At 48.0% G+C, this 9,611-nt stretch overlaps 6 protein-coding genes across 6 annotated transcripts in view; 3 read left to right on the top strand and 3 right to left on the bottom strand.

The window, feature by feature from the left end:
- Nucleotides 1-4,035, bottom strand: part of CenG1A (Centaurin gamma 1A) — a 58,087-nt gene extending 54,052 nt beyond the window's left edge. The window contains exon 1 of the mRNA XM_017181829.2: nucleotides 3,216-4,035. Coding sequence (XP_017037318.1) covers nucleotides 3,216-3,588 — 373 coding nt within the window. The 5' untranslated portion in view covers nucleotides 3,589-4,035. The remainder of the gene's footprint in view (nucleotides 1-3,215) is intronic.
- A 124-nt stretch (nucleotides 4,036-4,159) lies between these two features.
- mRpS23 (mitochondrial ribosomal protein S23) lies at nucleotides 4,160-5,020 on the top strand. The gene is made up of 3 exons (XM_017181855.2): nucleotides 4,160-4,313; nucleotides 4,370-4,531; nucleotides 4,603-5,020. The coding sequence occupies exons 1-3, from the start codon at nucleotides 4,270-4,272 to the stop codon at nucleotides 4,967-4,969; spliced, it is 573 nt and encodes a 190-aa protein (XP_017037344.1). The 5' UTR covers nucleotides 4,160-4,269; the 3' UTR covers nucleotides 4,970-5,020.
- Polr2C (RNA polymerase III subunit RpII33) lies at nucleotides 5,018-5,845 on the bottom strand. The gene has a single exon (XM_017181854.2). The coding sequence runs from the start codon at nucleotides 5,843-5,845 to the stop codon at nucleotides 5,018-5,020; it is 828 nt and encodes a 275-aa protein (XP_017037343.1).
- Nucleotides 5,846-6,018: 173 nt separating this feature from the next.
- GatC (glutamyl-tRNA(Gln) amidotransferase subunit C, mitochondrial) lies at nucleotides 6,019-6,468 on the top strand. Its single transcript, XM_017181856.2, has one exon. It carries the CDS (start codon nucleotides 6,019-6,021, stop codon nucleotides 6,466-6,468), a length of 450 nt encoding a protein of 149 aa, XP_017037345.1.
- Nucleotides 6,465-7,618, top strand: PolG2 (DNA polymerase subunit gamma-2, mitochondrial). Its single transcript, XM_017181853.3, has 2 exons — nucleotides 6,465-7,161; nucleotides 7,218-7,618. The coding sequence occupies exons 1-2, from the start codon at nucleotides 6,465-6,467 to the stop codon at nucleotides 7,610-7,612; spliced, it is 1,092 nt and encodes a 363-aa protein (XP_017037342.1). The 3' UTR covers nucleotides 7,613-7,618.
- Nucleotide 7,619: 1 nt separating this feature from the next.
- Nucleotides 7,620-9,384, bottom strand: Orc5 (origin recognition complex subunit 5). Its single transcript, XM_017181851.3, has 3 exons — nucleotides 9,319-9,384; nucleotides 7,966-9,199; nucleotides 7,620-7,904 (listed from the first exon to the last, which is right to left on the bottom strand). The coding sequence occupies exons 2-3, from the start codon at nucleotides 9,052-9,054 to the stop codon at nucleotides 7,620-7,622; spliced, it is 1,374 nt and encodes a 457-aa protein (XP_017037340.1). The 5' UTR covers nucleotides 9,055-9,199; nucleotides 9,319-9,384.
- Between the last annotated feature and the right edge of the window lie 227 nt (nucleotides 9,385-9,611).

Genomic DNA, 9,611 nt, shown 5'->3' with positions numbered 1-9,611 from the left:
CCAAAATAATCTTCTTTCTGTGTATGGCAACTGCATTTGTGTTGTTAATGCCAGTATTTGTGGCCCCAATGGCATCTCCATGTTATGCTCTCGAGCGTATCGATGCACAACAACAATTTCCACTTCCGAATGACACACACAAAAAGCCATATCAAACAGAAGCACGAAATGTAAAATAATACAAAAAAAATATATATATAAAAAACTGATATGAGAATGACAGCGACAAACAATTCTCCGCAAGTTCGTCCGCCAATATTATTGTACAATTAAAAGTAAATAAACAAGCTTGCCGAAAGCTAGGCAGCAATAAAGACGGCAGGCCAAATCGCAGACAGATAACATAAGAGGCCAAAAGTTGAGTTCACTCGAAAATAGAGAGACAGCGGCAGCTACCAAGCTTTCCAATAACAAATTATTGCCGACCTGCTTTGTGCTTTTATATTGCACCTCTTGATAACTAAATCACTTAATGATACACCATAAAAGTTATTCAAATACACCATAAAAGTTATTCAAATGAAATAAGACTCCTCCCAAGGAGAAAAGGCAATTCAAATATTTGTGGAAGCAATTATAACACTTTATTTTTGGTTTATTGAAATGAGAATCTTAGATAGATAAGAAAGTCAAATTTCTTAAACAAAAAATAAACTAAAAATATCTTAAGAAAGAAATGAAAGAGCTGCGGCAACTGTAAAAAAATTAAAAAGTCATTAAATCTCAATTAGATGAAAAATATAATAACTTCTGAAAAGAGACTTTGAAGCCATTTTGGGATAATGAGAACTGGGTCGCAGAGGCATCCGAATACGGAGTGGAAAAGACACCAAGTGCTTGGTCTGCAAACAAATTCCCATAGACTAGCATAAAATAATCATTCGTAATCATTAATTATTTAAACGAAAGTCGCAAAGCTAAGGTATGTAAGATGAGCAGACTTGAAGGGAAACAAAAGTACCCTATTCGGGAAGGGTACCAAAAAACCAACAAAATGCCGCTGGGGCTAATTGCAATCGCTTTAATGGGGAGTCGCTTGCTATCCATTTGAGATAAGAGAGGAAATTTGTTTTCCACCGACGCCGGCGGCCTTTCTGTTGGGCCGACTATTACCTTCATATTTACAAACAAACAAGCAGTCGATTTGCCTTTGTGTTTATGTAAACATTGCACTCCAGCAAGGGGGTATTCCAGGTACAATTGAAATACAATTATCGATTGGTCACCATAATGCGATTGATATGCTGATTTCGTTTAATCGATTTACTATTTATGCTCCGTCAAAGAGAACGAGGTGGAATCTTAATGCGGATTCTGCCTTTTATATTTATAAAAAGCAATTTATGACACAATATGCTAATTTTGCTAATTTGGCAACTCAAACAATAGTTAAGTTTACAGAAGGCTTAGATATGTATTTTTTAGAAGCAATAAAATACGATATAATATATACGTATATGTAAATATATACGTACATATGTACATACCACAATTTTTCCTTAAAATAAAGTAAATTTTCTGTGTTTAATAAACTTAATGCAGTTATGGCATATGATTAATCACGTACTTTTTTTAATGATAAATAAAGTTCAATGCCCTCACGAGCTCACTTACAGTGTTTTAAATTCGGAACGATTTACCTACAGCTGAGATTAAGGGAAAGCTTTTCACATATTTTTAACAAAATATCAAAAGACATTATTAACAAAATATTCGAATCCCCATTTTTTCTCTTCAAAGCTCAATACTTTTGACCTTCCCGAATTGTTACTTCACCGTTAGGCACACTTATACCAAAATAAGCATTTTGAACGGGAAAGCCAATAAGAATCCAATCCGAAAACATCATTCATCACGCTGACAGCAAATTAGAATCGGTATCGGTATTGGACTTGCAAACATACAAGCATATTTCTGGTTGGGGTTCGGGTCAATGCCAATAAGACAGTCGCGTGCAAAACGGTTTACGAGATCGTATTCCCGCGCATCATAACAGGTTTGCACGATAAAAGAGCGCAAACAGAGGTCCAGTCTCTGTTAGCGAGTTTATGCGATCAGTTTCATGAATCTTTTTATAAACGTAAAATCGAAATTAGTATCTGGATACTTGGATCAGACAAAGGTGCACTTTTGCAACCACTTCTGCGGAATTACGTTGATAAGAGGGCAATGGTTGTGAAAGCACTTCATGAATTGGACATCGTATACACGTAGACGCTGCCTCTGACGATTTTGTTTACATTTTTGGTGAGCCTTTTGTTGTTGCTATCGCTGCTGCTCGACAAGAGATTTTCTAATAAACCATTTTAGAACCGGTTTTCGGGTTTCGGTTTGATTTTGTGAACGGTTTCAGTTTTTTTGTTTGCCACAGAAAAGCCGAGGATGACGCGAAAGCAGAAGAGGAAGAGCCAGCGCAAGAGGAAGAGGGCATCAAATTTCATGCCCCGCATACACACAGCACACAAACACACACACATTCACAGTGGAAATTATTGGGCAGAAAAGCTTGTTTAAAATAAAAATAAAAAAAAAATCGAAGCCCTTTATTTCGAGGAACAACGGGCGAAGCGAACGACAACACTTTCAATGGCCCCGGTCCGCTTCAATGGGCATTTTGGCAACAATAATCCCCGCACAGGGGTTGCCGTGCTGTTGCTCCATAGATGTTCGGTCAGAGATTAGCATAGAGCACTCCAAACAAAGACGACCACAAGCCCAGACGCTCGCTGCCCATAACAAATAACACAATGAAGGTGTGGATACAATTGCCGGCGATAAACATGTTTAATCAAAGGATTTCGCCTGGACATCTAGCCCTCATGAAAGCCAATGAGTTGTCCGTGCTGCTGCCAGTCCTCACAAAGTCGAAATTCATCCGCTGACTTGAGCGCAAATTGCGAGATTGCAAGATGACTCTTTTTACCATCAAAACAAATTGCAAGGCATTCGAAAGACACTCCTCGAGCTCAAAAACCAGGTTGTGCATGAAACAACGTGTTTGGTTAAGGAATACTTTCAAGAAAATGCTAATATTTGGTTGTTATAATTTAGCAGGACTGGCTAAACCCCTTTAATTATGGTTAATAAACTATCAAATTAAAGATAAAGGAAGACTTAAAATTATCTTTTGTACATCAAATACAAAAGTCACAGTGTAACTTGATTCAGAACTGTAGAATATTTGGACAATCGCTGTATTGGGTAACTGGACTCACCTTCAATGCACACCACATGGTCACGAATGGACTGGGCTATCTGGGCATCGGCCTGCGGGAGCAGATCGATCAGATCGTATATGGCATAGATGGATGGGTGGACGCTCTCGAAGCGCTGAATCTCCTGGCGGATGGCCAGCGAGTTGCTAATCAGCGGCTGCGGCGGCTGGGCGACCAGAATGGATGAGGAGGCGGCTGCCCCCGAAGAGGACGTTCCACCGGATTGCAGCTGGAGGCTGGCGGCGATGGGCGTGGGGTTGTGGCGCTGTTGCGGGGGCGGAAGCTGGTTCTGGAGGTGATTTTGCAGCTGATTCTGGAGCTGCTGCGGATGGGGATGGGGCAGCGCGTGCGGATGCGGATGATAGTTACTCATGGCGGGGGCGGCGAAATCAAGAGTTAGCTAACGTTTTTAATTAACTTAAATTGCTGACACACACACGGCACACACACACACACTACAGAGAAGCGGTGGCACAATTTTTCCGACCGAACATTTTCCAATAACAACAATCGGGGGCAGCAGAGTGATGTCTCGTATTCTCAGAGTCGCAGTTTTCGCCCAATTGACTCAATTCTGTAGATCGATTTTGCACCTGTACAAACAATCACAACACACCGATACGATACAATTACGGTATAACGGTCACAATACACTGCAGCGTGTCACTATCTGGGTTGATTATATTTCAATATTCCTGATGGAGCCGCCCGTTTGCATTGTTTTTCGCACTTCGCGAGGGGAGCGCTTTTGGTTTACCAGAAAACAGTGGGACAACTTAAGACGAGCATTTTTTTTACTGCTGGAATCTGCGTCCAGTATGACCGTACGGCGACAGTGGCGAAACCCATTTGGGGCTGTTCTGGCTGGCAGGTTGCCACATGTCCCCAATTGGAATTTTCAAGCAGGCAGCGGCCTGCGTAGCGTAAACACAACCCTCATTCCAGCGAAGTGGCAGCTCTCCGTGATTTTCCGATCTGGCACCTTCATTTCTTCCCTCATGTCGTAATACTGTTTTCTTAAATTTTCCATAAAATCAATTAAAACTCAATAAAAATGGCTCAAAGTAGGCTGGAGAAGATTGGAACCATCTTCACGAGGTAAGTGGCGACCTCGGGAATGTACTTACTGATATAATACTCCGATTTATTGGCAGAGTTCAGGGCCTGCTGCGTGGGGGAGCCATGAGATCTGAGGACAAGCCCATTTGGTACGATGTGTACGCTGCCTTCCCGCCGAAGGCTGAACCCCGGTTCGACCGGCCCGCACCCGAGATCCCGGTGCGCAACATATTCTACGCAGAGGATGTTGTGAGGGCGTATGTTCGAACTATCCCAGTAACCATGTTTTGTATCTCAGTTACTAAAAGCCTGCTTCTCGCCCAAACAGGAAACTCCACAAGCAGAACAGACCCCAGGAGACCATTAACCTGTTGGACCACAGACGGACGACGCAATCGCAGCATTTCGTAAAGATCTACCAGGACCTCAAGTCGCAGGGAGCGCTCGATGAGCAACGAATCTACGACACAGCTTTGGACCTCCTTGCCGAGCAGCGCCAGCAATCCCGCCTGGACACGGCCGCCGCAGAGGAAAACCTTCCCGAACTGGATGCCGAGGTGAAGACTCAACTAGTAAGCGACTTTAAGGAGGCTGCAAGCAACCAGCAAATCACGTCGTCTACGTCTCCCGCTCCCAGCAAAGCGAGAAAGGACACCGGCGTGGGCATAAACATAGACAGCTTGTTCAAGGATTAGGCAGCAGCACTCTTTTTATAAACTAAAAATAAACATATGTATCGTAACTCAGACAGCCAGGGCATCGTTCTGGGACTCGTGGCTGAGCTGCGTCTGAAGGTTGGAGAGCTTGTTCTTAAGCACTTGGACGCCCATCACTACAATGTTTTCCGGCTTGAGGGCGCCGGAGGACTCCACGTTGAAGAAGAACTTGTTCGGCTTGGCCTCCCAGTTGTAGGGCGCCTCAAACTGATCGTCTTCCAGCTCGGTGTGCTCGCTCTTTGGCCACTCGTCCGGCTTGGGGTACAGCGTGTGACGCATGGAGTTGTCCGGATCGTACTCGAAGCACACGCCCGCCGTCGGGTTCCATTTGGCGTGCTCCTTGCCGAAGCCCTTCTTCGCGTAGGCGCGCAGCTTCAGCTCCTGGCCCTTGCGCAGCTTGATGATCAGGATTTCGTCGTTGCTCTCGCCGTACTCGTTGTCCTCCTCGCCCTGATTGCGCGACGTCACCGGCAGCACCTTGGCGTTGCTTGACTTGAGATCCGCGGTGGTCACGTGGCGCGTCTGCTCCTCGTTGCACTTGACGTCCAAAGTGAACTCCACGCTGCACTCGGGGCAGAAGTCTAGGCAGATGCAATCGCGCGTATACTGCAGGCGCTCGACCACGTCGTCGGAAATGAGCGGGATCAGGCCGATGCGGTGGGCCAGGAACTCGTCCGAAAGCACCGTGGAGTTGGCCTCCAGTTGCACCCAGTCAATGGCCAGCGTCGGCGTTTCGGCGATAAACACGCGTCGCAGGCTGTTGGCCACGCTCAGCTCGGTGTCCTCCAGCACGAACTTGACGTTGTCGTCGGTCAGCTCGGTAATCTGCACGGACGGTTGGTTGGCATACGGCATTGCTGCTCTTTTTTTCTAATTAAGAAGCAAAACAAAATAATTCGCAGATGAAAAATAAAAGCCGGAGCGTCAGTGTGACCGCAGATCTGACGTTAAAAAAAGCCGCTTAAGAACGCGTTTTATTCTTGGCTATTTTCTAGCCAGAAGTTCGACAGCACTGTTTAACTGCAGAAATGTGGCGGCGGCTGAGTAAACGATTTTATTGCAAAATTGCAACGAAAGCGACTGAAAAAGCACCCAAATTGGACTTTAAGCAGCTAACGCATCCCACAAAGGTGCCGCAGACGCCGGTTGACACCGCCTTTCCTGACACAAACAGCGCCAGCCACATCGAGATCGACACAAAAACCATTCAGCTGCTGGAGCGCCTGTCTCTGGTGGATCTGGACAGCGAGCGGGCACTTGCCACGCTCAAGAGCAGCATCCAGTTCGCGGACAAGATCGCTCACATCGACACAGACCACGTGCGCCCACTCTACACGGTACTGGAGCAGCAGCAGCTCCAGTTACGCAACGACCAGGTGACTGAGGGCGACTGCCGGCGCCAGGTGCTGCGCAACGCAAGGGTGACCGACGAGGACTACTACGTCTCCCCGCCGGGCAACATTCCGCTGGAACAATGAACCGGGTCCAGCGGTGCTTCGAGTCTCTGGCCTCTGCTGGGTTCCTCCGCCACCACCTTACTGGTAGCCAACTGGAGCTGCTCTCCCACGGTCGCGCCTACGCCGAACAATTGCAAAGGCAGTGGCTGAGCCTGCGTCCCTTGGCTGCCCACCTAAAAGGCATCCCCCACACAAGTTCCACGTCGCCAACGACGCAGCGCTTTTCCTTTGCCCGCACCACGGAATTTGGTTCGCTTATGCAGCAACTTCTCGAAGAGCATCCCCGCAAAGCCAAATGCCCAACGGTCGTCAAGCATCAAAGCAGCTCCAGTTCCGCCTGCCTCCGCGGTAATCCGCTCTTCAGTGTTACGTCGCCCGCCTCTATTCTGACAACTGACTTCCTGGTGGAGCCAGACCGCGCTCTGGAGCACTTCTACAACTTGCAACGCGAGAGCAAGATCTGGTGGATGCGCCTCTCCTCGAATCCTAGTCGCATCCGCATCGTACCCTGCGATTTGCCGGAGGAGCTCGACCCGCCAAGCTATCAAGCCATCGATCTCAGATCACAGGCCGGAGAAGTGACCGTGGAACAGCTGAGCATGGTGAGACTTGGAGGGGATGAGGGCTCCCTTCGATTGCCGGACGGACGGACAGGAGAATCTGTGCAACCCACTGTCATACGATCCGTCATCGAGCTGGAGACGGCCACTTGCGGTGAGAGGCGGCAGTATCTTTTGAGTTCGCAAGTTATTTTAGTTTTTCCACCGTAGCACTTCTCCTGGACGGCTGCGACCATGGTCGAGACGCGCAATCCCTGCTGCTCAACTGCGCTCTGGCACCGTATCAATGCGGAATCGCCTGTCTGCTGGAAAGTTCGAGGCTCTTGGGTGACTTGGACGACCTCTGCCTGCACCTGAAGCACGTCCTCATCCACGCTGGCCTGCGACTCTGCCAAGGCAGAGGATTTTTCACGGCCAAAGATAATCGGCATCTGGCGGAACACTTTGCGGAATCGGATATGCTTGGCGTGCCCTATACCTTGGTGGTAAGCGAGCAGACACTGGAAAACGGCCTGATGAAGCTGCGGAGCAGGGACACCAGACTGTCGGAGACTATACACATCAGTGATGTACCGGACTATTTATTAAATATATTTAAGAACTGAAAAACAGCTACATGAAATCGCACAGATATTGGCGAACATTGAAGCCAACCACTTTGCCGATCTGGAGCACAAACTCCAGGCCCACAGTACACTGCAGGCGAGCGGAGCCGTCCATGATGTTCTGCTCACCGGACACGAAGCTGAGCAGCTTGAGGTGGACAAGCGTGGAGATCTGGGAGAGCAGGTTGCAGGTCAAGCCCACTTTCTCCTCCAGAATGGCATAGAAAATGGCCAGCAGCCGGTCGATGCTAAAGGACTTTGGTCCCAAGGTGGTAGACATCTTCTCCGTGGTCTGGAATGGGATCGTTAAGGCTTTCGATGCAACTGGTTACTTGGGACTTTCGTTATGGTACCTTGGCTCTGGCATTGACCGTCTGCATCCGCTTGCGTTGCTTGCCGTGGTGCTTGACAAAAAGCCGCTTGTCCTGGTTGGCGGCGTTGTGACTGGCCAGAAAGGCAGCGATCAGCAGGAATTTGGCGTAGTAGGGCAGCTCCAGCGACTGCGCCAGCTTGCGCACGCTCTGATCCTCTAAGGAGGCAGAGCTCTCGGCGCACTCCTCCAGTGGTTTCTCAATGCGCATGTAGATCTGGGTGAGGGCCGCTCTCAGGGGACCCGCTATGTGCCGCCACAGTCGGGAGATGTCACTGGCTTCCACTGCTCCGTCCAGGACGGGCTCCAGGTAAACGGCGAAGCACTTCCTGGCCGTTAGCTGCAGCTCCGGGAGATCTCGACAGGCCTTATAGAAGACGCTGAGAAAGAGATTCAAATAGTTGTTGTAAAAGTCCTCAGTCATGGCTGTCTCGCAGATCTCCAGGCGTCCAGGGTCCGTGGCAAACTGCTCCAGTAAGTGGCCGCGCACCTGATCGAAGTCCGACCCCAGGATGCGTTGCGTCTCCGCCTTGTTGTATTGTGGCAAGTGCAGGCAGATGACTTCGCTCAGACCCGTCTTGTTGTAGAACTTTTCGAAGGGCAACTGGGAGAGAAGGATCACACATAGGTTGAGGCTGGTGAGCTGCTGTAACCGCAGCAGGACGGGCAGCACATTGGCATCCATGTCGCGCAGTCGTTCAGCGTTATCCACGGCGATGAGGAAGCCCGGGGCCTCCGCTCGTCGTAGCTGCTCCACAAACTCCACCATGTTGTCAGCCTTTACAGAGTCCCCTTTTTGTGGAGACGTGAGTGAGTCCAGCACGTTCTCCAGCATGATCTTGGTGGTGTAGCATTCTATGGCATTCAAATGGGCAGTTCGGACACCCTGTCGTTTGGAGCATTCCTTGAGCAGCGCTCGGGTTAGAGCGGTCTTCCCCGTTCCACTGTGTCCAAATAAGTATATGGCCGAGGGGTAAGCCTCCCTTGCGTCGCCTATGAGTTCGCCCAGAGTGGTTATGGCCGCCTCCCGGCAGGGGAACATCGGATCCAAGGCGGCACAAAGTGTTTCCATTTCCGCTTTATTTAAAATAACTTATTTACTTAAGAATACACGGTTTTTGCTTCAAGCAACTGCGAGCATAACGCCGCTTTAAATCTGTGGGACCGCAGCAAGGGCGCCAAATTATACCATACGAAAAAAATGCCACCTTATCATACTGAAAACGACGAATATTTTGAAGCAGTGAGAGAGAGCGAGAGGAAAATAGTCAAGAACGGTAAATGAAAATTAAATATACATTTCCAGCTGTCAGACGCTACTGTTAACGCAACTTACACGCTTATTTTTACCATCCCATCAGTTGCTGGAACTGAAAAAACTAGTTTTCTCCGATCTGAAACTTCCGAACTCGCACTCGAATTCGAACTCATTTTGTTCATTACAAAAACGTGAACACTTGTTGTATTTCTCTGATTTGCTGTCAGGTTATTTAATTAGATTCCATTTATTTTGTTCCTTTATACATATTTACCTTATTTGCCATTTATTTTATTTAATAAATGCTTAAAAAAAAGCCCCTAGGAACTTCAAGAAATAGCCAGATTTGACGGGAAAAAGGCGGATATTTT

This window comes from Drosophila kikkawai, chromosome 2R (genome assembly GCF_030179895.1).
Source record: "Drosophila kikkawai strain 14028-0561.14 chromosome 2R, DkikHiC1v2, whole genome shotgun sequence".
Taxonomy (NCBI): domain Eukaryota; kingdom Metazoa; phylum Arthropoda; class Insecta; order Diptera; family Drosophilidae; genus Drosophila; species Drosophila kikkawai.
The sequence above is the reverse complement of the archived record's forward strand: the minus strand, read 5'-3'. Positions and strand labels throughout refer to the sequence as shown.

Excerpts from the sequence above, each read along its gene's own strand:
- Orc5 (XM_017181851.3), bottom strand. The coding sequence starts at position 9,054 with ATGGAAACACTTTGTGCCGCCTTGGATCCGATGTTCCCCTGCCGGGAG. Across the intron at positions 7,905-7,965 it reads CGGTCAATGCCAGAGCCAAG|ACCACGGAGAAGATGTCTAC; the intron begins GTACCATAACGA and ends ATCCCATTCCAG.
- PolG2 (XM_017181853.3), top strand. The coding sequence starts at position 6,465 with ATGAACCGGGTCCAGCGGTGCTTCGAGTCTCTGGCCTCTGCTGGGTTC. Across the intron at positions 7,162-7,217 it reads GCTGGAGACGGCCACTTGCG|CACTTCTCCTGGACGGCTGC; the intron begins GTGAGAGGCGGC and ends TTTCCACCGTAG.
- Polr2C (XM_017181854.2), bottom strand. The coding sequence starts at position 5,845 with ATGCCGTATGCCAACCAACCGTCCGTGCAGATTACCGAGCTGACCGAC.
- GatC (XM_017181856.2), top strand. The coding sequence starts at position 6,019 with ATGTGGCGGCGGCTGAGTAAACGATTTTATTGCAAAATTGCAACGAAA.
- mRpS23 (XM_017181855.2), top strand. The coding sequence starts at position 4,270 with ATGGCTCAAAGTAGGCTGGAGAAGATTGGAACCATCTTCACGAG. Across the intron at positions 4,314-4,369 it reads ATTGGAACCATCTTCACGAG|AGTTCAGGGCCTGCTGCGTG; the intron begins GTAAGTGGCGAC and ends ATTTATTGGCAG. Across the intron at positions 4,532-4,602 it reads GCAGAGGATGTTGTGAGGGC|GAAACTCCACAAGCAGAACA; the intron begins GTATGTTCGAAC and ends TCGCCCAAACAG.